General features: G+C 44.9%; 1 protein-coding gene across 1 annotated transcript; it reads left to right on the forward strand.

The window, feature by feature from the left end:
* The first annotated feature begins 348 nt into the window (after nt 1-348).
* Nucleotides 349-27981, forward strand: bcl2b (BCL2 apoptosis regulator b). Its single transcript, XM_031854534.1, has 2 exons — nt 349-1562; nt 23574-27981. The coding sequence occupies exons 1-2, from the start codon at nt 1002-1004 to the stop codon at nt 23709-23711; spliced, it is 699 nt and encodes a 232-aa protein (XP_031710394.1). The 5' UTR covers nt 349-1001; the 3' UTR covers nt 23712-27981.
* The last annotated feature ends 7 nt before the right edge of the window (nt 27982-27988 follow it).

Here is a 27988-nt window from a genome sequence, read left to right on the forward strand (position 1 = left end):
GACAGATGGAGGAGGCTCGACAGGGAATCAAAGGAGCACAGGGAAATTGTATACATTTTGTACAGCAGGCTCCGATCTCCATCCACAAGGGGGTGGCTGGACCACATCAAAGCAGCCCCTCAGCAGAATAACGTGGTCCTGTAAACCTCATGAATTAACCAGGATCCTCTAAGAGCTTCCCTTGCACGTGATTTTTGGCAAGCAACTAAACCAAGGCTGTCTCTGTTCATTTTTTTTCTGGGTTAAGTTGTGTGTGTGTGTTTCAGTTTCGTTTTTTCACAGTTCTAACACGAAACCGGGGCCTGCTAATTCTTCTTAGTGCAGTTCTTCGTGTGCACTTGGAAGTCTCCGAGCGCAGCCAAAGGAATGACTTTGCGTAGCTGACGTCAGGAATACCTCACCAGCAGCACTGTGCGGTGGGCAGGGAGCTGCTGCTGCGGAGGAGGAGGATATGAGGAGCAATCGTGGAAGAGGAGTCAGTCCGACCTTGTCTGGCTCGCAGTCCGCCCCGCGCGCCTGGTTTGTGCGTAAACGCTGCTAAAGCTGTTGGCGGCGTTTGAAGCCACTTTGGGCGCGTTCAACTTTGGCCCTCATTCATGTTTTTTCTTTCGCAAAGCATCCACGTCTGGTGGTGATGTGCACAGGAATACATCAGCACTACTCCAACCTCTTCCGCATATTGGATTTCAATGCAAAGAGAAGGTCGCCAACGTCCCTCTTCAGGATTCGGGAAATGAAGACCGCTGCTGACACGGACTCTGTGCTTTTATTTGTATTTGTAACTTTTGAAACGTTTTTCCGCGCAGTTGTGATCGAGGGATTTTGATCAAATCGCGAAGCATTCGCTCCATGCGTGGGATTACTCTTTGCATTGCATGTATTAGAAAGCAGCCGAGTTTTGGATAAGCCTGTGCCGTTGTACAGCGCGCTAATTCGATCATAATGTATTTGATTTAAGAACAAACCCTCTGTCTATATAAAAGTGCCAAAATTAAGCCGGTATGGCGAACGAGTGTAATCGCAACATTGTGGAAAAGTATATCTGCCATAAACTCTCCAAACGGGGCTACGCGTTTGGGTTCGATGACGTCCGGGATGAAGATGCCGCCAATAACCGCTTAATAGCCGTCCCGCCTCCGCCGCCGCCGACTCTGGTCCGCCGGTGCCGCGAAGCCAGCACCGGGCCTGACAGCGAGAGCGTGCCCCACCTCTGCAAACGGCTCCCGCAGTCCGACCCGACCGCCGCCGCCATCCACAGGGTCCTGCGCGAGGCTGGAAACGAACTTGAGCGACTGTACCAGCCGGACTTCACGGAGATGTCGCGGCAGCTGTATCTCACCTCCACCACGGCGCAGAGGAGGTTCGCCGAGGTGATAGACGAACTGTTCCGGGACGGGGTGAACTGGGGCCGGATCATCGCCTTCTTCGAGTTCGGGGGCACGGTGTGCGTGGAGTGCGCCGCCAAGGAGGAGATGGCGTCGCAGGTGGACAACATCGCGGAGTGGATGACGGAGTATTTGAATGGACCTCTGAACAACTGGATACAAGATAACGGGGGATGGGTAGGTCTGATTCCGTGATAGTTGAGCGCTTTTGCGGTTGGGTGCCACGGGGGCGCAAAAAAAGTCGTCTTCTGCTCTGGCTGGGGACGTTTCAATCAACACATTCTCCAACTGTACAAAAGGTTTAATTGAGATCAAAATCTGCATTATGATATGACTTAATATAACAGAATATGATGCCATATGATTCGTAAAAAAAAAAAAATTCTCTAGCTGTGTCCCCAACGTCCGTAGACATGGGCGGCCTGCCTTATGAGCTGCTCTGATTGGATGTTCAAAGTGGCTGTTAAAGTTATCGGGCCAATCAGACCGCGTGCTCCGTCACACACCTCCTGCCACTCTACATAAGTCCCGCCCCGTCGACAGGAGAGCCAGTGGCAGCCACGCAGCTGGAGCAGAAGGGGAAGCCCAGTGTGTTTCAGAATCAACTCAAACCTTACAAAACTGCACATAATGCATCGCAGTAGATTGAACTGTATGGCAACTTTATCGAGACTTACCTACATGTAAAGCTCCATAGTGCAAAGTGCTGGGATGTGACGCGTTAGGTCGTGGTTGTAGTAAGGGAGGAGGAGGACAGACATGCGTCAGCAAACAGACGACTATTGACTTAATGTGTTTAGGCCTCTGGGCATGGCTGGACAGGGCTCAGCTATCTGGGCCGTTTTGCTGCACAACACATGCACACGTCAGGTACTAAAGAGGAGATGCATCTACACACCTGCCTGCACACATGTAGCCTACACATTCACAGAGAAATGACAAGAGTTGAATCTAAAGAAGAAGAAAAGAGTGTGCAATATCCTCCTCGTCTGCATCCAGCTCAGCGGCCTCCTCCTCTTCTGTGCTCCAATCCAGCACGAATTAGCCTCTAATTAGCAGAGGTGCTCTTAATGAGAGCATATTCATTTGTGCAGCTCGGTTATCTTAGCCAGGAGGTATCGGAATCGAAGGGGGGCGCCATCAATGATTCATATTGAACATTTCATCTCAAAGGGAAGGACCATTTAACATTCCCCTTGAGTCTGCCTTGCCCCTGGAGGTGGCAGGTTGTGCCACATATCAAAGGCAGGCACAACAGAGGGAGGGCCCTCCAGGAACACAGCGTTAATCTGCAGCCACTGTGTTTAACATACAGTCCTCCGTGCATCTTGGAACTCTTTTGTCTGCCTTTTTTATTTTTTTAGACCTGGCACGGGCCGGGCTGCCGAGATGCCTGCTCGAGGTCTCTGGAGCCTGTGCCCACTGTGCAATAATGTAGGTCATCATAGTCTGTGTTTTCCAGCTGGGCGGAGATGTCTGTATCTCTGCATCCACTTGAGAGACAGAGAGCACAGCCCTTTTAATCCAAAGGATTATTCAGGATTATATGAAAGCGCATGTTTCCACTTTGGGTCATTTTGGTGGGATTTCTGCCCTCGGCTCTGAGGAAACTACATCCAAATTACTTTGCAGTAAATTGATTTAGAGCCTAGTTTGAGTCAAAGTGTGCACATTTACACCTGGAAGGTTTTGAGCTTCAGCATAGACAGATAAGAATCTAACCGACAGTGATGTTGATTTATATAATCATTTTGAATGCTTGTCAGGTGGGGGATTTCCTAAGGTGTGTGCATTTCAGTTATTACCCGACATCCAATAACTGACACTGCTGACAGAGCTGTGCCTGTGAAATTTTAGCTTCTCCTTTTTTTTTTTTTACTGTTTGACTTGTGTGTGACATATGGAAAAGTCACTGCGTCGTTCAGCATGTGCCAGAAAGGTTGTTGTCCCACGCTGTTTGTAGCTCTACTCACGGAAGAGTCTGGGAGGTTTCTTTGGCAACTAACCGTTTGTTGATTTTGTTCTGATGCCCTTCTGAATTATGCATCCGCACCCCAAGTTGTTGAGATTTCTTTTCAGACATTTCCCCTGAGTGGTCTCAGGGCTGTAGCCAGGATTTTAGAGATACTGAGGTGATGGTGTCCCCTGGTCTGGAAATATCCCTTTTTTTCCATTAGAGTGGTAAATTCAAATATATTGAATCAAAAATGCTGGAATCAACAATAAAAACCCACCACGTGAACCCTTTTTATTTTAGGATTGTGTAAACATTTCCAATCGCTCAAACAAATTCCCAGAAAAAAACGAGGACCTGACCTCAGTGTCCTCTGTTCCCGACAACGGCTGCCACTGTTTGGATGTGATGTGGAAACCAATCTGTTGTTAGTGTGAAAGCTTTTTGTGAGCTACCAGATGTGCTACATTTTTATTTTCAGCCTTGTTTCCATCCAGTTTGGGGGTCACACATTTTCAAGGTTATGTATGGTTACAAATATTTCCGTTCATTTTTATCTGGCAGATGATGATGCTTTTGGGCTCTGTGAGGGAACAGATTACAACAATATTCTTTTTCTTAATTGTGTTTACACAGCTCCGACCTAACAATGATGACAGAATAAACAGTTCTATGTAATTTTAGACAGGTTGTGTTTATAGTCAGTTTCACTGTCCATTGTGTTATTGTATGCAAGAGGTGAGTCTCGTGTTTTCCACCACCCTGAAAACAAAGGTGGGGGCTAATCCAGCTATTACTGACATTTTGACACGTGAGAGTGGTGTGGAAACGGCTTTCTATCAGCAACCCTCTGTTTCCTGTTGTTTCCGAGACAATTTGAGTCCAAAACAGGGGTGCCCACTAATCTTTGTTGAGTCTAGGCATCACCGGCGGTGAGTCAAATACACCTTTACTTAAACAAAACTATCTGCCTTCAGACACAACAAAGCAGTCACTGTATTTGTATTAGCTCCCATTCTGCCCTGATTACTTCCCACACTCGTAAAACGCTGTCATTCCATTGTCCTCAACGCTCAGTTTTTCTCCAGCTGTATAAATTCATCCTTTGTGGTAGCACAGAATTGCACTCATCAGGGGACGATTGCATTTCGGCTGCAGGTCTCCACCCACACGTGGTTTACCTGTGTTTATTTACAGGTCCTCTCAGTAAACACCACGTGATTGAACAAAGTGGAAGACGGCGGCCCACTTCTGAAATTACATGCTTGACCTCAGACATTTCGACTGGCTGAGGGGGTGGCACGGAGCGAAATGCCAAAATGTGCTCCAAGAAAAAAGCAAACAGCGGTTTCACAACTTTGGAAGGCTAACTGAGAGCGGCTCAAGCTATGACGTTGAGAAATGACTTTCATTGGTCCAAACTGATTTAAGTCAACAACTTATGGATTGCCATGAGAGTATGTACAGACATGCATGGTCCCCAGAGGATTTATCCAAAATTTGATACCTGCAAAACCTAACCATATCCCCATCAGGTGTACGTTGTGTTTACTGCTGTTTAGCAAATGTTAGCATGCTAACACTACGAAGGAAAACATACCTGCTAAACATCAGCATGTTAGCATTGTCCTTGTGAGCATGTTAGCACGCTGATATTGGCCCTGTATAGCGAGCATGGCTGTGGACGTGTCTTCGTCTCATGTAGAAGACGAGACAAAGGCGATAAATCACCTGAAAGGCTTTTTTGAAGTCTCAAACAGCAGGATCAGGTGTCTGAGGAATGCTGCGATCCAGGTGGCCTATTTCTCTGTGTGTCACAGGTTTGTGTGTGCGTGTGTGTGTGTGAAGTGTAGACAATGTCAGTTGGCTTGGGTTGGGTCCATCCTGTGGGGGGTTCCCTGAGCACAATCTGCTAGTCGGCGGGTGGGACCTGCATGTTGCTACGGTGTTATGGGCATCTGGTTGCGCCCACCCCCCCCACCCCCCCTCTCCTGTTGAGGCTGAGTGGATCTGGGACAGCGAGGAAGTCATTAATCTCCATATAGGTGACATGTCGGCAGAGTAGGGGAGGAATAAAAACACAAAAACAAAAAACCCTCACTCAATAAGGAGGCACACGCGGTGCACTCACAGGAGAGCAGAAAAAAATAAATCCCAATGAGATCTCACTTACATCCAATTTGTGTCTCCTAGGTGCAACTTCAATCTGTTAAACACAAGTCAATACTAAACTGTGGCAACGTTCAGGAAGTGTTCATGGCTATGCTTGCCATGGCTTTAAGCTGTTCTTCCAACAAAAGGAAAGCTCTATTTGAGGAGACATGCTTTTCTAATGTAATGAGCTCTGTAAGGCGTGATTGATCCATCCGTTCTGAGCCAGAAATCTTCTCTTTTTCGCTCTGTGTGCTGTCACAGTCAGTTGTTTTTCTCTTCTTTTTTTCCCCCCCATCTGTTCATTTGTAGTTGTTTATCAGTCTGGCCTCACACAATTAGAGTGTGGGACTAACTGCGCTTTCTTGTTTCTAGCAATCAGACGGAGGAATAAACAATTACTCATGCAAATAGCATTTAGGGGTTTTCCCCCCCCTTCCCACCCATCATTCCAAAACAAAGAAATAACATAATTTCACTGCTGGAGGAGCAAAAACTGTCTTGGCTGAGAGTTGGACGACAATGTTATCTCTTGATGTGGACTCTCAGGCTCTGCAGTGGAGACTGTACACCACAGAGGAGCTCAGTGTGGTGAGCAGCAAGCCAAGGTTTCCCCCCGTAATGTACCCCTTTAGCTGCGCAGGCCATCTGCCACTGTGTTTACACCCGTCAGCCCGGCAACTGTAATCTCAGAAACATTTCCTGAAGATGCAGGCAGCTCTGGGCTGTAACTCTCCGAATTAGTCTGACATGAATACTTTCTTTCAGGAACAGGCCTGACGGCTCTATCTGGGTCTCTGAGACACTCAAAGCACAAAGACCTTTGCTCCAAATAATTAGTCCTGTCCGCTTTGGTCAGTTTATACTCTGAGATCACTTGTATCTGAACCACTGCCTGAATGAAAGTAGTGGTTGACTGTTCGGTACCTATAATTACATAAATTAGTAAAAAGGGATATTTTTTTTAGTACAATATGTCTCCACGACAGTGTGCACAAAAGAAAACCGATAGATTTTGGACCTTTTTTTGTTGCCATTTTCACTAAACTACCAAATATATTTTCTTACAGCAATGCCTGCTTTGCCTTGTCAGCCTACAGCCTTTCACTACTACATAGAATCTCCAACATAGCGTTTTGTTGCAGCTGGATACGGTGCAATGAATAATTCAGATATTTATTCAAAAGTTCAAGTGCAATTCTTTTCTTTTTCTGACAATAAAACCGAGTCGAGCCTCAAACTGCAGACACGTTGTCAGTCTTAATTATAGAAAAAAAGGCAGTTATCATGAAGACACGCTCAAAGAATTCACTCAAAGAAAGGATTTTCTTTATGTTACTGTTGACTGGAGCGTGAGGTCAGACATCGAGTTTGATCTTTTACAGCTTGACATGACGCTCCTCACTTTTATGATATGTTTACGCCATCTTTACCATTCCACACATGGCGAGCATTGCATGAACACGCCGGAAATGTGCACTTTTTGTTATAAATGGAAATCACTCCAACAACACGGTTAGCGCATAAATACAGTTATCTTTTTCTTTTCTTTTTTTGTTTTTACATATCCCTGGAATATACTAATTCTGGTGCATTGTGAGTGCTGTGCCCCGACCTCACTTTTCCCCAGAGAGACCCTCCACCCTGTCCTGTGTGCTTATTTCTGGGCCTCCCCAGGAGAGCAGCAGGAATGTCTGCTGGGGAGCAGCGACTGTGAATAAATAATGGAGACGACCCGGGTCTTTCTTTCCCGAGTGGCCGGTGAAGGGTGTGTGTGCGCGGATTTTGTTTGCCGGACGATCACGTCAGCTGAGCATGCTTCATTCAGGAACCACTGTAGGCCACTTGCGTGCTTGCGTGTGTGGTTTACTTATGCGTGTTTATTTTGTCTCTTGCAACATTCTCTCTTAATGTTTCGCCTCTGGGGCCACGTGAGCCTGCAGATTGTGTGTTTCTGAATGTAACCATATGATTTTTGTTTCCTTATTATCGTTTTGCTCAAATCAGTAATCACCTCAGCCTGCTGTTTTTTTCCGAGTTTCATGAGGGACCTGAGCTGTTTAAAAGCACCACTATCCCAGCAGTCAGAACACACACTGATGAATAATATATAGAGGAGATAAACTCGGACAGTAAATGGATGTCCCTCAAGTAGAACCCCAAAGGCCGTCTGCTGCACTCCAGTCGAGAGATTACCTCTTCTTCTTTTTGCTCATCCTCTTTCTCCCTCTATCAGTTTTATACCTCACCACACACACTCGTTAACATACGTGCGCCGATCCCTTCATAAAACAACACACTTATACCCTGAGACCTGGCTTCCAGTGTCAGGTAACGTTCCAGATTCCTGAAAAATGCAGGGACATGTGAGAGGCCTCTAAATATAGAAGCGTTACCATCACTGCTCCCCCTGTGGTCCTTTCATTGTCACGTTGTTCCACATAAATCGCTGCCCCGTTTGCCTCTGTGCCGTCCTCGTGTTCACATCACAAACTCGCCCGCTGTTCTGCATGGAAAGAAAAAAAGGGTCCCAAAGAACCATTTCAGATGGCAGATAAAAGAGTTTTCCACCTTTCCTGTCATGGTGGGAGCCGGATAATGAGGAGCCTACTGAGACCCTAGTTGACTTTGCCACCGGGCACACCCTCACAAGCGGCGCAGCATATCAATATAGGGCAAGGTTAAACGGTTCCGTTCATTGTCTAGTTACTGTAGATATTTTTGGGACAAACCCCCAAAAGGGTTTTCAAAAGAGATTTGATCTTCTCAATTAATTTCTCGTGCAACAATAGCCGCTACTGATTGCAATGCAGCTGGGAGTGTCTTTAAATGATTCCTTGTTCACAAAGACAGAGCCTGTTGCGTGCATAGCATAACCTAGAATAGTTGTAAAAAGGTTGGTTCAACCCCCCCCCATTGACAGTTTTATATTCCCAATATAGAATGTAAACACAGAGGTTAGAGGAATCTCCAGAAACACTGGTGTTTTTTTTTATGCTGATGATGAAGACATTTATATTCACCTCCATTGTATTAGGGACTCAGCAGCAAAGATTGTAAAGCAGAGATTACCAATGTTTGGGCCACTTGATGGGAATGAAACCAGCTGTCATTTCAATATTGACACATTTTCAACCTGTATTGGCTATGTACACAATAATGAGACACACTATATTGGCATTCTTTTGGTTTCTGTTTTGGTCTGAGGCTGAGGGAAATATCAGTCTCTTTAGCTGTGAAATGCTACGCTATGTTCACCAGCTAGTCACCAACTTTGTCTGCTTTTTGGTGCTAACGAAAAAAATCATCTGTCTGCAGTAGCTTTAAAAAGATGTTACAGATAAGAGGTGTGAGACGGAACCAAAACAAACTTGCGGGTCGTGCAACCAAAACAATGAGCTGAAAGAGGCAGAAATGCCCCCTAGAGCTGAGACGAACTGCAGCGTGATAATTCTCTGTTCCACCTTTCACATTCCACAGTAAAAAGATGGACTGTTGCAGCGCGTCAAACTATCTGCATGGCCAGATACCAACAGGGGTAAAGGGGGAAATATGTTTTGCTTGTGATTTGGCTGAATTGGCCCTTTAAGGTTTACAGAGTTAATAAACACACACACACAAGCCAGCAAACACAGAAGCGGATGTGCTGGTGCAAATCAATTATTTGCTGTCCATAAAATGGCTGTGTACACACTCGCACACATGTATACTGTGGCACATCAGCGAGTACACACAGAAGCGGATGTGGTGGTGTGAATCAATAATGCTGTGTTGTCACAGTGACATGTGAGCCGTGGCAGGGAGCAGATGGCCCCGGGGTGCCTGGCTTCCTGTTAGCTGTGCCATTCAGCCTCACCACACACACACACACACACACACACACACACACACACACACACACACACACAACCCACTACCATCTCCGCTGGGATTTCCCAGTGCAACTAGCCACAGCACTGGCCATTAACAAACATCATGCCATTATTGGCTCTTCTCTGAAATGTACATGCCCTCCTAAAAAAAAAAAGAGAGACAACTGCCAGATGATGGTAAATAGATTTCTCTGACTCGTCCGTGGAGGTCTGGGGTAAATAATTCTCCCCCTCCCCAACGTGATATTTGGCAGCAGAGCAAACAGCCCACAGGAAATCGGATCTGTTTCAGTGAACGCTGAGTGAGGTCAGCCACTGCTTGGATATCACTTTGACGACGTGGTATTGATTGAGCGTTTCCGATGGTTCGCGTCGGCATCTCTAAACAAACACTCAATTAACGCAGCGGACCAGTGGCTGTGAATGTCAGGTTGCATATGAAGGTGATGGTACTGACATTCACGGTGTCGGAAAGAAGCGTCTTCGTGGGAAGACCTTGGCCTTGAAGACCTTCATGTGGACGACTTTCACCGGGAGCTTTCAGTCCCGGTAAAGCTCACATGGCACCACCCTGTTGCCAGTCACCTTTGATTTATCTAGACGGGCCTGATGTGGGCACCTATGATGGCGACTGATTAGGTTTGAAGTGCGGAGAGAATGATTCGCCCCCGACGTTTTGGAAGATAAAAGCTTTGCAGAGGGAGCGTCGCTGCTTCTACCGAGTGTTTCAGGGCAGCGAGTGATCAGCGTTCTTGAAACTCCACGCCATTCTGAACTCTCGATGTCCTCCCAAACCTACAACCGATTTCTGTCAGCACGCTGCAGTGAACGGACATTTTGTTGCTCGTCACAGATGAACCCTGCTGTTTTCAAAAAGGACTACAGCTGCATGCTACTTCTGACGGGGATATCTCGCAGCGGCCTACCCAGCATTGCCATGGCGTTATGTTACATCAATTCCACCAGGCCTACTCTGCAGATGTGCTGCCTTTAATTGGTTGTTGGGCTGTCATTACAACTTCAAATAATGACAGATACTTCAAAGAGAACAGGGAGAATTGAAAACAGGAGAACCGACAGTGATTCCTTTTCTTCATATTTTGTTTAGCATTTTCAGTATTTTCTTTTGACAATGCAGTTGCCCGTGTATGTTCTAAGGATGCAGTCATCTTGTGACTTATGTCAGAGCAACATTTTTACGATGCCTGGATTCAGTCATGTCAGGCGCCATTTTGCTTCATAGAGGAGTGTTAAGTGTGACATGTCTAGACGGGCCTCATGTGGGCAAATCTAACCACCAGAAGTTTAATCAACTCTGCAAATTGCCCTATAAATTGCTTCGTTTATCTTTCACATGGGAGTAAAAACGCTGTCTTGATTAATCAACTACACTATATATATGTAAAAGACCTTTGATACTCAGTTTGCCAAATACTCCGCTAGCTTTGCAAACTCATTTTCTGATACCACCCAATCTCAGACCCCTTGACCTTCAATGTCTCCAGATTTGAATTAATGCAAGTCCACATTCCTGCACTCCAGGGGGGGACAGTGGGTTCAAAATATTCCTTGGTGAAATGGCTCGACTTCACAAGGTGTCTTTGATCAGGAGGTGAGGCTAACAGGGTTGAAGAGGATGAGGAGGTGAGACGGAAGGGCAAGCAAGCAGAGGAGGCTTATGAAGCTATAAACAGGCAGTCCAGGCCTTCTGGCAGCCACATGTGCTGCAGCCAGTTGGAGACTGCTGAGGTAACCTGCTGTTAAAAATAAGTATGGATGGTTGGCAAAGTACGATCAGGCCACCGAGGTTGAAAGACCAAAGCAAAACGGAGCTAGTGGAGCAAATGGCTTTGACTTAGTTGGAGTCCATGTTAGGAGAGAGGTGCAGGAGGAGAAGATTAGCTTACTCCGTAGAACTTTATAAAGCAAACTTGGATAAGTTGCTCGTTAAAGTCATCTGACTCAACAATCATCTGATTCTCAGCTGATCCATCTGCTGACTGAGAAAGTAGAGGAATGTACTCGTGAAACACCCACACGGGCGTTACATAACACAACACACAAATTTAAAAAAGATGTTTAACAGCCTCAGCTCAGTGTACAGTATGCCTGCAGTGTTAGGACATCCTAATATGCACTGCACAGCGGCACCAAGGCTGTTCAGGCAGTCACTCAATACCACTGAATGACATTTTTCATGGATTATTCCAGAGAGAAAATGCCAAAAGATAAGAAAAAAAACATCTCCTCTATTATGACACTGATGCGTGCCTCATTAGCTTTCCACACATTTTCACACCAGACCTTCAATGTCACAATAGGCGACTTATTATCATTCATCGGGTAGGCTGTGCTTGTGCTTTGGTCTCCCTGCATACAAGACAGGGAAGGTCACGCCGCTGCGAGTGAACTAACCTGCTCAAGATAGTTCAAACAATCGGCCACTTTGAAAGCATGCTGCTCACCGTTAGCTGTCTCCAAGGTCTCCGTGAGTCACATTGAACTCGGACCAAAGGAAGGATTCAAGGACCAGGACTATAAGTAGTGTCCGCCGCCCGGCTCTTAGCAGCTTCAATAGGCTTTAATTGCATTCATCTACCACTGAAAAAGGATTTAAACGTTAGTTTTGTTACATAATGCAAGAGTGTGCAGTGCGGTCGCGTCCCTTGCAGTCGACTTGGTTATCTCAAGGTTCCTTCCTTCTCATATCGGGCCTCTCTCTCGGGCGCACACAGTGCAGTTGTTTGTTTCCACACATCAATGCATTCCACTCATTCCTCTCCCCCTGGATGGAAATCAACCGGTTGCCTCAGAGAGGTCAATGAACTTTTCCCCAGTATTCCCAGCTTGAAAAAAAAAAAGGGAACGGGGGTTGGAAAACGTTTTCTCAGCCAGGAGTTCATTCTGAGATTGCATCCGACAGTAAAACATAACGTAGACTGTGGATGTATGCTTAGATGTTTCAGCCGGAAGTTGAATTGCGCAAGAATAATTACTACCCCCCTCTCTCTCTGTTTCAAAATGACCTCATGCTCCATGCAGGGTAGAGAAGTTTTGTCACGCATTGCACAACTTCAGCCCTTCAGCCTGTGGGGAAGCTGATTTCCTTCCCGTATCGAGTTTTGCTTTGTCTTACAACATGGCGCAATCTTTTTTTTTTTTTTAATTGATGCAAATATTACAGCAGTCGACAGCCGTGGAAGAAGTATTCCGATTTTTCACTGAAGTTACAAGACTGGGAGAATAATCTATTATAAACAAGGTCCTGCATTCAAAATCTAACTTCAAGGTCCTGAGAACATACTTTTGTTCAACCCACTAGAACAGTTTCTGTCAGACTCGGTAGTTTAAGGTGGGCGGGGCTCAATTCAGAAAAAGGGGGGATGTCACATATTTCTGTGCACCAATCAGGATTAGTAATATTTTGAATCAAAATGTGGTGACAGTTGAGAGAGGTGATTGTTTATGTTGCCAGGCCTGTCAATCAAATCCGACCAATCCACACCTACACGGTCCTGATGAAGCCCATTAGCTCAGAAGATTTGGCAGTAAGCTTTCGGGGGCTTTGAGTAGGAGTATTAGCTAAATGTGCTTAAAGTAGAAAAAATACAAGTATGTGTTATTTAAATGAAACGTTTTGGGGGTGGGATGTCTCTGTTCTCAGTCAGTGTTGATGACAAGTAATGCTTTGTAATTTGTATATAACCTACGTGTTAGTGAGCCAGGACGTCCAGGGCTGCTTCAAAGGAAGTCAGGTGACGTAGTATAAACAGCAACAAAGTCAGAGTTCAGGAGGTCGGGGTGAATGAACAGCTCAAACAAACACGGGACTTTCACCTATAAGACTGCTGTTCGGGTCCTGTGTGAAACCAAGTCTACGTTGACTTATTTTACCTTTGTTACGTAACTTATGTACCTAACTAATGCCACGTGTGGAAGTTACATAACAAACATCTTTATTTTACGTAACAAAAAAACTTATTGAAACTCAAACCACAATCTTTTACTAAACCTCACCAGGTTTTGTTGGCATGCGCACAGTTTTTGGACATTTTGTAAGATATAATACAAACCATTGAGGATATGTTGAACTGATAACAACCCACAGACGTGTGAAACGTAACAAGGAGCCCCAACTACACACTGCTTTTTTAAAGGAGTGAGAACTAGTTCAATCTGTGAGAATGAATTTAATTTTATAAGCTTATCATTTGTTTTTTTTAGATAAACTCTTACTGAAAAGTAACTTCGGCTCTCAGATTAATGCAGTGGAGTAGAATTCCTTTAAATACTACTTATACTTGAATACATGTACATTAGTTAGTTTCCACCACTGGCAGTGGATGTCTTCACTTTGACCTTGGTTCGGCTCCTCTTCTCCTCACTTCAAAGGTGTTCCTGAGGGAGCTGCACCTCAAACAGATGATTGTTTTCTCCGACATTATCGGACATCTGAGATCCTCGATGTGCTCCGCTCCGCTCACAGCGCGCCCCGTCCCAGACTGTGGCCTCTCTCATTTACATGGGTACACGGAGAACACGACCTGAACCTGAAACCTGGCCCCGTGTACTCCAATCACGTAAAACCGCTCCGATATCTTGTTGCCAAAAACTTGACAAGCTTTCATTTAGCAGGCCCGGCTTCACAAGACGTCTCCTGTATGAAAGAGGAGACCGCGAGAGGCGCCGGGGTGCCGAGCTTTGATGTTCTGTTACTTTCTCCTTCGCCGACATGTTTAATTCTCTATTAGACGATATTACTCTCGATTTGTTTGGCACCGCTTCCGTAATTACAGAGGTAACTTGGGATTTCATCAAAGGAAAAACATTGCCGCTTTTTAGAGAACATAAAAAAGTGCCCATTTGTTACAGTTTGCTTTTTTCCCTTAGACTTGGAGCTAAGATTTAAGAGTCAGTTAATGGTTCAAAACAAATACAAACCTCTTAGTTACAGTGTCTAACCAACTGCAGCTCTCCACTGCCGCTCCCCCTCCCTTTCTCCACGGTATTAGGATGACTACATGTTTGGCTTGCCTCTAGTCTTTTCCTAGTTACCGGCACAGAGTCTGTGATTTAACCATACTTGGCTCTACCACAGACAAGCCATAGTCTCAAACCAGACAGTGATGTCATCCCCGCAGCATCTGGCACAGGAAGTGACTTAACACGAAGTGAACTGTCAAGCTCTTCTTTGTTTTTTTACAAAGACTTCGTCAGTCGCTGCTGCCTAAAAGCACCTTTTTTTGAACACCAGGATTGCGTCATGCTGTTACATCAGGGCTCAAGCACACGAAGACCACAACAACGGGAAAAAAGCTGAACGTGCCGTTCCAAGAGAAACAGAATGACTTCATTTTCTTGGGCAGGTTCAGAACACCCAGCCACCACCACACGCTGCTCACCGAGCATGCTGCGGATGGGGAACCCACACATCCTATTCATTACACCATATACAGTAGTCGTCTCTGGCTGCGATCAGTCAGTCTATTTTCAGCTCCGCTGCGTTTGGGACTAAGGTTGTGTGGTCTCGAGGTCGTAAGGGGTCAGTGGATATGACTTTTGAGGCTTGAAGCAGCGTGTGCCGCCCCTGTCTCAGGAAATGAGCCTCTCCCATGGGATCAGTTCGTCACAGGAGAAGCAAAAAGGCCCACCTGGTTCCCACGGTCTCTATCAGAGGTTTCTATCTGAACCAATCAGGCGGGAGGGCTCCCACGCTTCCTTGTTTTGCCAAAAATAAGACAAACTCTGGTTCCTGTACACAGCATTCCGAAGCGGATTTAAAGCTGTTTGAAATGTGAAAGTTTTAACTCTGTGTAATCATTAAACCCAAGCTACTGCAGTGAACATGAAGAATGTCGTTGTTTTTGACCCGCTGAGTCCTTCTGTGTGTTTTAATTCCCACAGATACGACTTTTATTTACCAAGTGGCTCTTTATACTTTACAGTTGCATTCTTGAGTGCGAATAAAACAACTCTTGGGAGGTTGAGAGTTTCACACAATTACCTCAGAATAAAAGCAGCACAGTTTTTGAGGGCTTTCACAAGCTTACATGCATTTCTGAAGCCACAAGCGCGTCACTGGAGCAGCCGATGTGCTGTGCGAGGCTTCCTCGGAGAAAACACAGAGAGCCATTAGACAGCCAAGTGGCAGACATCCCGTCTTCACTGGGAAGCCACTCAAACCAGGTTTAATGCACTCAAAACACACCAGCCTCCACAAGTGTGGGCGATGACTCAGCGGCACCCTTATCCACTCTCTCCTCTGCCCTCGCGCGTCATCGGTGGCCTTTCAAATGGGCCGCGCAGCGGAGATGCGAGTTGTTTTATGAGATTGGCGAGTTGTTTTATGAGATTGGACAGCCCTGAGCCAGGAGCTCGGATAAGGCCCGATATTTATAGCAGCACACAAGTCTTTCGGCTTGGACTATTGTCACTTCCTCCTCCGCTGAGGGGCGGGATGGGCTGTGCGCAGACATCCCCTCTCAGCTTCATTGTATCTATTTATAGGAAGCCATTGTGCCACGTTTAGGCGACTGTGAAGGATTTTGGATCAATTGTTCGTGTTGAAAAAGGTTTCAAGGTCAAAATCAGAGGACCGGCTTGTTTTAAAGAATAAAAGAAACTATATTGAGGCGGTCTGATTTACTGTGAGGGAAAAGGATCGTCTCTCGTTGCTTTGATGTCTCTTCGCTCTGCGCGCAGAAGAGACTGATTGTAAATGATGCACCCTGAGCTTCAGTAAGGCGTGCAGAGGCGGAGATAAACCAGGAGTGCAGGAGAACAACAGTCCATCCACTTGCCCTCAACCTCTCCGAGCCTGCAAGGTCCCCCAGTCCTTTATTTCATGGCGGATCAAAGCGGTTAAATAAAAAAAAATCAATGGTCTCTACGACAATAAAGGGCCTGTAAGGATTATATCACTGCTCAGTCAAGGTTAAGTAAATAGATCAGGAATGTTTGTCTGCGATCCAAATAAAACTAGACGCTGCTGCACAAATTGGACGGTTTACCTCCAGCGGTTCTCCTCCTCGATGGGATGAAAATCGAGTTCACCGAAGCGCTATTCATCTCCAAAGAAACCAAAGTCTCGTGTGTAAAGTTTCAGTCCTTATTTATCTGGCAGGCTGGTGTCATGAGGAGTGCGGGTGATTTACTGGCGATCACGTTTCATGTTCCACCAGAGCAGGCTCACTCCCACGAGAGAGCGTGCTGTTTTGTAAACACACAAATGCTGCCGCCGCTGCTGCTGTTATTTAATTTGAATACATTCGAGCCTTTAGGGTAGCATCCCACGTCACAACGTGTTTTTCCCCTTTACGGTTGAGTCCAAAGAAAGCACATTGCCAAGTACCAAAACCACGAGTGTTCAAATGACACTCAAAGCGAAAGCTAATTAAAAAGGTTTCCCATTTCCTTTGTTTCAAGTCAGGATTTACTTCCAGCTCTGTTTCTAGCAGACAGACTCACAGTATTACTCTGCATTTCCCTTTTGTGTGGACAATTTGAAAGGCTTGTTAATTCACTGGGTGAATTCATAGGACTATTTAAATAGTGATATTGTTGAAGATAATGTGTCAGTGTCAAGTTTTGTGGAGCTTAATCCTCTGATAATTTCGTATCAACATAAGATCATTTTAATGTTATTGTATCAGTTGAATTGCACCGCTTTGTTTTAACTGTAAAGATGGATTTCATGGTTTAGAATGATTCATTATCTCTTCTACGGTGTTTACAGACGTGGTCCAATGTCCCCTGAGCTGTTTGTTAGCTCTCTTTGCTATCTAACTAACTCAAAATACATCGTGAAATGAATTACCATATATTGGATTAGGGCTGTGTTTATTGTTTTTTATGAATTCATCTGCTGATTAGTTTATTATCTTGCTTGATTGTTTGGTCTCTACAATGTCAGAAAACAGATAGTGCCCATTACAAGATGACCCCAAAGCTCAAGTTGACATCATAAAATTACAACAATCCAAACCAAAGATAATACATTTTAATAGAAAAAGCATGAAATTCTCACATTTGAAAATTTGGAACCAGAAAATATTATTTATTTTAAAAAATGTGTTAAAGGAATAGAACTAGTACTTTCATTTCCTTTCTGGTGAAGCGTTATATGAGAAGATCAATAGCACTCTCTTGTCTGTCCCGTAAGCTAGCGTTAGCTAAATATAAGTCGACAGCCAGCAGCCGTTCAGCACATTTTAGCATGAAGACTGCAAACAAGAGGAAACCGCTAGCTCGGCCGTGTCCGAAGGCAACAAAACCGCCTCCCAGCGACTCTAAAGCTCACCGATTAGGCTACATACATTCAAACAAGCATTATCGTTTCATTTTAGCCCGATTCCACAAAACAGTCCGTGTGCTGATTGGGCATGTTTCACCAGATTTGTACATCTTTCCGCTCAGTTTGTCATCACTTGGCTGCCAGGTTGTTGTTTCCAAGTATTGCAGTATTGTCACAGTGAAGGGCTCAACGTCCTCAGCTCCAAGCTGTTTGGCGGTGCTGACTCAGGGGGATTCACCGGGTAATGAGTGTTGCAAAAAAAAACTCCTCTGTCATCTCATTTTCGCCGGACCAGTCGATGGATGACACTCCAGAGACTTGATCGAACCCGACCTTGGTGCCAGACCAGAGGTGACTGTCCTGTCACCTATTGTGTCCCGACAGGGTTGTTGTTTTTAATCTGCGCACGCATTCATACGTAAAATAATAATACACCCACATGAAAGAGATATTAGTGTATATTTGGATCAAAACAGATCAATTACAAAGGACATTAATGCCTTCCTTGCGTTTTTTTCTCCTTCTATCTCCCATTACTCTCCCTTGGATCCTGAAATGGGAGTTTTGTTTGACTTTAATTAGGTAGCAGAGAAATCTGCGAGAATCTCATTAGAAATTCTGAGAGCGGCGGCAGCAGCTGCAGCGTATGCAATATTATAAGTATGTTACAATGTGAATGCTTAGGAATTAAACAGAGCGCGGGGAGGTGCTCGGTTTAGAGGTGAATACAGCAGCGAAGGCACAACAGGCGCTTTAATTACAATTTGAACTTTAACCCACATCTCTTTCTGTCAGTCTCAGTCCGCCTGCAATTACCCACAGAAACGTCCCAAAACAGAGAGATGACTTGCCTAATCATTTCTTCTGTTTTGGCAAAGCGCTGCTTGTATTATTTTTTTTAAACGGAGCTAGCCAAGCGCACAAGATGACTCATTATCTTCCACACAAGTCGGGGGATCATTCCCAAAAAGCAGGGGGATACCCAAAGGAACTGGCAAATGTTTGTCATTTCCTGTTCCTCTTAAGATAGCGTAGGGCCATCCGAGGAAGACAACGGGGTGAAAGTCTCTTTGTGTTCATGAGAAAGACATGGAGCAAAAAAAACAAAAAAAAAACAGAGGTCTAAATCATGTGAAAAACAAATCAGAGGTCGGGACAAGCTCGCTCCCGCTGGTGGGAAAAGCAAATCATGTGTGAAGCTTCCAGCCAGGGTAACCATGACACTCTGGCAGCAAGTTGCCACCCCACGGCTGAGTATGGGATCCTCTCAAGTCTGACTCCTTTACTCTGAATGCGTCTCTCTCCGAGGGATTCATTGTGCGCTGTAAAAACGAAGGGAGTGTGTAGACCTGGCTAGGCATTTTCCCATTGGATACTGTGCTTCTGTAGGGCAGCTGTGACCTTTTTATAAAGACATCGATCCCAAAACAAATGAATACTGCGGAGAACTGCAGCCTGGACGCTATTTCCCAGATGCATACCTGCTGTCGGAGGCAGATGGTTTGCTGCGGGGCAGTGAGATGATTTTTTTTGAGGATTATATTGTCCTTTAGATGTGAAGAATGCAGATGTTTTGTCCTTTCCTGTCCCCGCAAAACGTTCTGTTTCACTTTGACAGCTGCTTATAATTGTTTTTTCTTCAAAAAGGCTCAAATCTTTCACAATGACAGTCGATACAAAAGGAGAACGAGGGAGTGGAAGGAAACAAATAGAATGTCCCAAGGTTTGTTTTTCCCACTTCTCACATAGCTGTTGCAGCACTGCTTGCTAACGTGTGGGTGAAAAAGTTCCAGGAGCATGCCTCAGTCTCATGATATCCACCTGACACAATTCCTCCCTGCCTCAGTCTCATGATATCCACCTGACACAATTCCTCCCTCCCCCCCCCAGCTCTCCCCTGGGTCAGCCTAGAGTTATCACCGCCAATGTCCTTGTGGGATTCTTTTAAACATCCATCACCGCTCTTATGAACCCCTTACCGTAATTGGCCCACTGCTGTTTCAGACTTAAATCTAATGCCGGCCGTCTGGGACGTATTGAGGACACGCATCATGGGTTTGCCAGTATGTGGAGCCTAGCTAGAGGTCAGTCACATACATGCTGCTGGAGCCACTGGGTTTATGTTGTTGCCTCAGCAAACTGTTATTTTCCTGGAGTAGGTGGGGGGGGGAAATAGACAGAGGCAGTGTTTTCGCCAGCTAACACATTTCCCTCAGCTGGAGGTCTGAGTGGAGAGCTTGTTCTCTATTTAATACCTGATTCGCGGAGAGGAGGGAGGGAGGGTAGCGTTGCTGAAAGACGGTGCTTGTTCACAGTTCTTTACAATAAAGCCATCGGACATTTTGCTCTCCATTTTCAGCATGGCTCTCGGGATGGTAATGTCAGTTGGCCCACTACCACATCCAGTGTTTCCCATTAATTACAGAGACTGTGGCAGCCCGCCAAAGTCTATTTTGTCCTGCCATAGTTTCATAACGAAACCAAAAATAGTTTTCCTCCTCTCAGTGGTGTGAAGCTGAGTGGTAGTTCGGCTCAGAAAGGGAAAGTGGCTCGCAGCTCCGGTCACCTCAGCTAACAAGATGATTTAGGAAACTTCTGAGAGCGAATCTTAACAAGGAAGCAACATGAAACTTTTACCTTAGTGAGGAGTTCGGGTGACCCCTTTGTTAGGTATGACACATTATTTTAAAGAGGTGTCCCTCACAGTGGCTTTACTACTCAATTTGTCTGTACCAATTTGGTTGATCTTAAGCCAGGTGTTGTGACGTCCTCAGATGGCAAACGGTTAGTCCTTTTCCTCCATACCGTAGATTGATATTTACTGAAAAAAGAAAAGATGTCTGCCAGCTTTAATTGGTTGTTCCTCGCCTATGACATGCAGGCGGCAGCGCTCCAAAAGTTTTAACAATTTCTTTCTTAGGGTGCAGCCGTTGCGCCCTGAAAAATAGGCGCTGGGGAACGCTTGCGCACTGCAAAGTCGCTCTCGCGTTTGTTGCGCAAAAAATGCAACATTTGTGAACAGCCCCTTAGTGGTAATGGGCATGGAATGGACAGTAAGATAAATAGTCCTAATCATAGAATTTAATCATATTTTATGTAATGAGCACTTTAAAAGTAGCTTGCAAAATGTTTGAAGACACAGGCCTAGTTAGACAGTAGCCTATTCACATTCTGATAATTATTATATTTATTTACTTGTGTTTATTTACCAGTAGGCTGTTTAATAATTAATCTGTTTGATATTAAAAAGGGGAAAATGGCTGAGCTTTCATCAGTTGATTGCTGACCAGTCTATATAAGTAGCGGCATGTAAATCTAAACCAGCGAACACCGTTGCATCTTTAATGAGATCGACAACGTTATCCGTGCACCATCTAATATGTAGCGTTTCATTAACTCTCTGTCACTCAGTGTTTGGAGAATATGTGTCCCTTCTCCATTCCACCATTTTCTCCTCTACTTAAGGAACTCTTAACCCTCTTAAAAGTCTTTCTCTCTAATCAGTTTTTCACCATAGCCTTGAGCATAAGGTTTATCTTCACCGGGATATTTTCCTCACTGTAAGGGGACATTCTTAGAAAGCGTAATTTCTAATCACCAGGAGCAACTCTTTGTAAAAGGAAGCTTCATGATTGCAGTCTCTTTTAGACTTCTAGCGTCACCACGAGGCTGACCTTTTGTGGTTTTGTGTGAAATATCTCAGCAAATACTGAATAAATTGCCATGAAATGTATTTCAAAAATTCACGTCCCTCTCAGTTTGAACTGTAATAACTTTGGAGACCCTGCAAAACTAATGGTATCACCCTCAGCTGTACTTTGTGTTTAGGGCTACCTAGCACAGGTTAGCATGGTGATCTGCTGAACTGTAGCAGTAAGCTTGATACCCGTCTACGATTAACATGTTAGCACTAATATTGTGAGCATGTTAGCATGCTGACGTTAGCATTTAGCTCAAAGCAGTTCAGTCTCACAGAGCTGCTGGCATGGTTGTATGCTCTGTCTTGTTTTGAGCCCTGGATAATTAAAAAAAACGCTCAGTCTCAACAAAGGAAATGCCATGTAGATATTGGCGGCTGATTTAAGACTGCAGTGTGTTTTGACACCAGAGGGCCTTAATTGGGAAGAAACTGCTGATCCTTCCTCCTCTGTGTCACAGACTGGCCCCCAGCCTCAGGAATGCGACAGGACGGGAAGGGAGGCGAGGGAAACAGGAAATACTTTTGTCCCCCCACAGCACTTCAGAATGGATGTCTCCTCTTTTTTTTTTAGGCTTGTGTTTGATACAAGGAAAGCTGTATATTAAAATGTGATACTTGAAAAAGTCTATTATGACCCAGTTTTTCTTCTAGATCAAGGTCGAATAAAACACGAGCATTCCAGTTAGAATTACACAAAACATGATTACTGTAAGTAAATTGAGTTAAACCAAGACAGATTACAATATAATGATGATGGATTCCCATGGGAGCCGACACAGTAATGCTGTGGTGAATTAAACTTAACAATTCACCATTGTTCACAGATCAGGTCAAGTTACAGCTGAAAACAGAGGCATCAAAGGGGCTCAAATGTACGGCTTCACAACGCTGCTGCTAATGTGGTTAGCTTCATAACAAAAGAGTTGATATTCAACAGGAAACCATTGATATATCCTCTCTAGAACATACTCTTTTCATGGCAGGTTCAAGATAATCTACTGGTGTGTGTGTGTGTGTGTGTGTGTGTGTGTGTGTGTGGGAGAGCAAGGATCTTAGCACCACGACTTCCTGTCCAGCTGTTCCTGCTGTCACTGCTTATGATCAGATGTCTGTATTTCCTCGCCGGAGATGCTACAGCCGTGGTATTTGCGCCATGGACCTTACATACACTCACACATACTCAAATTGTAACAGACCTCTTTTAAAACTCCTGTTGGCAGCAGAAAGCAGAGTGCCCTCTAAGTAACATGAATATATTTATGTGGGAGCGCTGCAAGCGCTCGTCCACACGCTAAAAAAAACCCCAAACATAACTAAATCTGTTGACGTGCAGTTGCAAACGGGCTCTTTTTGGTGATTCCCATGTTTATTTGTTTCTGGGTGTGTTGTGTCTCTCTGCACGGAAGGCGTGTGTGTAAGGAGTTTTCTGTAAGAGTAACTGGGGTACTGTTGCTGGAAAGAAAGGTTTTTGCATTATTTTAACATCATTTTTCACCTCCATTGTTTCAAAATTTTGTGAAATCAAAGTGAAAGATTTGTATGGCTAGATACCACCAGGTTAAACACCTTGTTTGATGAACCAATCCTTGAAATGATCTGGGTATATTTTTCTTATTGTCGGGATATCCCATGACAAGAAAACCAACAGTGAGTTGAACCTAGTACGGACATGTTACTTCATTTCAATGACTGGGCATTGTAGTTTATTTTGAGTCAGTCCCTGCCTGTAGCGAGCCTGTAGCGAGCTAACAGCATCAGCCTAGATTCCAGCAAGTCAAAGGAATATTGTAGCACCCCTTGTCTACCAGGGGAGCAGTTCATAACTCAACGAATGAAGTTAGCTTTTAGCAAGCTTTTGTTAGCAAGTTACTGTAGTTAGCTCACTACGCTAGCTAGCTTTAATTCTGTTCTTTTTTACTCTGTTGGTAGTGCATCCCACCAACACAGCAGCTTTTACATATTTCTCGTTGTTTGCTAGCAGAAGAAAGTGACAAGGAGGCACCTTCCCACAGTACACAGTCAATGGAGAGCCATTGATTGTTTTCCACTGTGTACATAAACTGTATACAAGAAGGTCTCTATCCTTTATGGTGTTTTGTTTTCTAGTAGACTCCACCCATCAAATAACCAACTGACGCAAGAACACACTCGTACATGAACACACATTCTTCGCCAGCCCAATTAACCGTCTGTCTTTCTCTTCCTGTCTCTCTTCCAGGATGCCTTTGTGGAGCTGTATGATAGACAGAGGGACTCCCTCTTCAATTGCTCCTGGCCCTCCATTAAGACGGTCTTCGGTCTGGCTGCACTCGGGGCCGCTAGCCTCACCATCGGAGCGTACCTTACACAGAAGTGAACGAGGAGCCCCCCCCCTTTTTTTTTCTTTTACCAGCTTGACTTTGTTCCTCATCCCCCTCCTCCTCCTCCTCCTCCTCCTCCTCCTCCTCCTTGTGCCTCTTCTTTTTTCTCCCTCCTCCTTTTTATAGATGCCCCTGACCCCTCAGAGACAACCTTCAGACTCTTCCGAATCATGCTCTCTTCAAAGCCCTCTCTCAGAAAACTCCCTCTTCCTCGCTCCCTCCATGTCAAAATAGACACAAATCAAAACAATTGAAGCAACCAGATGCACAGCCCATACAAAGCAAAAGGACGTCTTGAAAAGAGGCCGCTTAGATGGAATCGCACTAAGCTGAGTCTGACTGAGGAGAAAGGAGGTGGCATCACTGGCATGCATCTTTTTTGTTTGTTTTTTTGTTCTGCCTGCTTCTGTACTAGTTATAGCATGAATGTTGAGTGTTAGTGTAGACGTTGCATGTGTCAGAGCTCATGCGGGACCTCTATTGGGAGGCCTTGACGATGGGGGTGCATGGACAATGATGCCCCACGCCGGAGAGGAAGCGGCCACAGACCCGCCCCTGCTTGTTAGGGTGAAGAACCCCGTTTGAACCGTGGACTCCGGTTACCCCCCCCCCCCCCTTGCAGCCGTCCTTCAAAGGACTTCCTCCACAGAACAGCTGCTCAGAATGTATAATGGAAGCGGCTTGCTACAACCAGCGCGGCTTGTGTCTACTGCTTTCACTCCTCAGATAGCTCCAGTGAACTCTGAACACGCTCCACCATTATACTCTCACTGGCCTCTAAGGGCTGGGGGGGACTGAGCTCTGGTGATCTTTCTTTCACAGAGCTCGAACGCTCCTCGATTGTGATCTTCGTGTTTGGTTTTAATTTTTTGCAGCACGCCAAATCCCCCAAATTGTGTGGTTGTGTGGTTTTATCCCAGAAAAAAAAAGAGGAGAATGGAGAATTTTTGAAGCAGTGAAAAACATGCCGGAGAAGCCTGTCGTTGCATTAAAAAATCATATGTTGATTAATATATTGAGAAAAATGTTGAGCACAGCACAAAAGAGCGAGGTAAAAGTAACGAAGGGAGTAGGCCCCCGTGGCACGGGAACGGACCAGATTTGAAACACACATTCATCGAGCAAAGCGACGTGAAGGAGACTGAAAATCACTCCCCTCTAAAAAGCACCATCACTGTTCACACATTGGCACCAAGCGACTCTTAAAGGCTATCGGCTCTTTTTCTATTTTCTACCACTGTTTCTACCAGCTTTCTTACTCAAGTCCACACTTGTGGGCAGATTGTTTTGGGCTCACCCAGGTTTCAGAGCTGAACCCGGTCAACATGTGTCCTCCAGCTGCTGAGGCCACGCGGCGACCCGGTGCTGCTAGAATCCGCTCTGACAAAAGGCGCTTGTCGACGCGGTCCGAGAGAAACCCGCCTGGCTACAGAAGACCGCGTGGAAAAACCAGCAGCAGAGTTTCAGTTTAGGACTGAAGCCGGTGTGTCCCGTGTGCTGGAACCTGAGATGTCCCTTCTCTCCGGTCTGCAAAATGCATTCAGTCATTGATTTGCTTTATTGATGTTTGTCTCGTGTTACAGTCTGATAGAAAATTTGGAAGCATTCACAAGCTCCGAAATATTTTTTTGGTTTATATTTTGGATAGTTGGGCTATGGAAAAGTGATTTTTTTTGTTTTGTTTCTTTCCTTCCTCTGTCATTAAAGACCTTCAACTTCTTTGTTGCATGTATGAAAGATAGTCTTCACACATCAAATATGTGTAACCATATTTATAACAGAATAGGGTAGCATATAACAAAACAAATAACAGCAAAGGAGTTGCTTTTTTTCTATTTATTAAGAGGTACCAGATCACAGATTTTTTAACAGTACTTTGATGAAAAATGTATTGTTTTCACTTTTTCTATTCCAAGGAATCACACTGTAATTTCCCCCCCCCGGCTGCTATTATAACAAGAAAGATGTTTTGTTTTTTTTCAAAAAGTGAATTTTTGTGTCGTATTAACGTTGGCTTAAGGCTGCTATACTGTTGATTTTACATTTACTTACAGCTTAAACTGCCATAGATTTACAGTATAGTTCTAGAGAGCTGGAAACCAAAGTTAACTTGTATTAATCTTTAATTTAAAAAAGAAAAAACTAAACAAAAAGTAGCAAATACACGTCGCTTCAGTTGACCGAGTCTACTCGGTGAGGGTTTGTCTAGTGTTACTGTACTATATCAGCTTAACTTTTGTCAGCGTTGTGCTCCAATGATAACTCAGTGCTCATCTGTAAAATGTTCACCTGCCAGACTTAAACCTCGTCTCAGTTGTCACTATAAACCACCCCCACTTCTCATTACAGCAGCTCACAGTGTGTCATATATTTCTAGTAGCGTGTGTGTGTGTGTGTGTGTGTGTGTGTGTGTGTGTGTGTGTGTGTGTGTGTGTGTGTGTGTGTGTGTGTGTGTGTGTGTGAGAGGGAAGGTGATTCCCAAGCAGGAGTAGGAATGGCTCAACAGCAATATACTGTAATTTTTATATTCTCTGTGCATATATGAATGTAGGCGCCATGGTTGCTGTACTGTTTTATGTCTATAATCACAAACATGTAGCACTTAAAAAAAAAGAAAGACAAAAAAGTGAATTGTGTTTCTGTTGTTTACTGCTATATCCACGATAAGCTAGCGGGATCACATTGTTCCTAATAAACCGGATTTCTCAAGCAGCTGCAGTCAAAGTTCATGTTGCATCTGCTTTTTTAATATTTTTAGTTAATCGATTCTCAGCTTCGTCTCTGAGAGACACCTCGGGTTGGGAGCAGTGCATCAGCAGTGCCCCTTTGATTATCTGTTATCCACCCACAGCTGTGAACTGTACATGTAGCTTGGTTGTGTCAACCTTACAGTCTCCTTGTGAAGGACTGTGCAGGCGCAGCAGCCGCACCCCATCAGACATCAAAGCTGTCCCCAAACACTGCACTTGTCAGCCTCCCCTCCTCTGCTCCATGCCCTGCTAAACACAAGTGCAAAATGCCCTGCGGCCAGGTTTTCCTTTTCTTTTTTTTTTTGCACCCCCCCACCCCCCCTGCCTCTGTTCTGATCACACTCGTCTTCAAAGGCAAAGGAACTCTTGCTGCTCGGTGGAATTTGTGAAAAGCATGATGCAGTAAAACTAATGTTGAAAGAGTTTGGGGTGTGTGGGTGCGAGGAAATGAGAGGAGTGAAAGAAAGTGGTGGTGGTGGTGTGTGTGTGTGTGTGTGTGTGTGTGTGTGTGTGTGTGTGTGTGTGTCGATATATCCCTGAGGAGATCAACAGCGTAGGAAAGTTCATTTGGGCTGGAGCCCCATGCAATACCTCCTCTCTCTCTCCCACTCGCCATGCATATAAAATGCATGACACGCTCTGAAGAGGAATTTTAAATCAAGCCCTAGACTTTCAAAAGAGAGTCCAGTGTGTGTGTGTGTGTGTGTGTGTGTGTGTGTGTGTGTGTGTGTGTGAGAGAAAGAGATGGGCAGCGAGGAGGAGGATGGGGGGATAGAGAAGCCCTCTTGCCTCTTCTGCTTTAGGCCTACAAGGTGTAGAGGAGGCTTCCCCAGCACTGGATACCACAGGGGAGATTGGGAGATCAAAGCAGATTGTCTGGAGTTAGTCTGGTCCAGATTTACCCCTCATTTGGAAGTCCATCTGATCCACTCACGGTACCTTTGCCTCATTTAGACGCAACCTTTATTCCATTAAAAAAAAAACTTCCTGCTGAAATCTAGCTGTTTCCTTTAAAATGAGATGTGAAAAAAAGCACCCTTCGGAAACCACTCATCTCTTATTGAAATGTAAATATTCAATGAGAAAGAGCTGCTCATTACACCGACTGTAGAAGCTGATGTTCTAAGTGAACCGTGTACTGCAGTGTCACCTTGTGGCTGCTCCACAAACACTCCAGCAGGGTTTAAAACGTCGCAAGTCTGCACATTTCTACCACCATCCTGAGAAAACCCGACAGCTAATTTCCCTGAGCAGATCATCTTTAAACCTCCTCTGGATTTGAAGATGATCTGCTAATAAAAAAAAAAGCAGCCTTTCCGCAGGACTCCCTGGCACACGGTTGCGTATATCCCGGCTCTAAAATATCCTCGGGGCAGCATGCCACGAAGAGAAAAAAGGCTCCAGGGCTGAAGGCTCAACTGCTCACAGCTTTGGTGATGACTGTTCAGCCGTCTGTGCTTTAGAGAGTCTTCTTAGGAATGTTTGTCTGATGAAAAGAAATAAATTGTGCGAGACAAGCATCT

This window comes from Anarrhichthys ocellatus, unplaced genomic scaffold (genome assembly GCF_004355925.1).
Source record: "Anarrhichthys ocellatus isolate YVR2014 unplaced genomic scaffold, GSC_Weel_1.0 scaffold15, whole genome shotgun sequence".
Classification (NCBI taxonomy): domain Eukaryota; kingdom Metazoa; phylum Chordata; class Actinopteri; order Perciformes; family Anarhichadidae; genus Anarrhichthys; species Anarrhichthys ocellatus.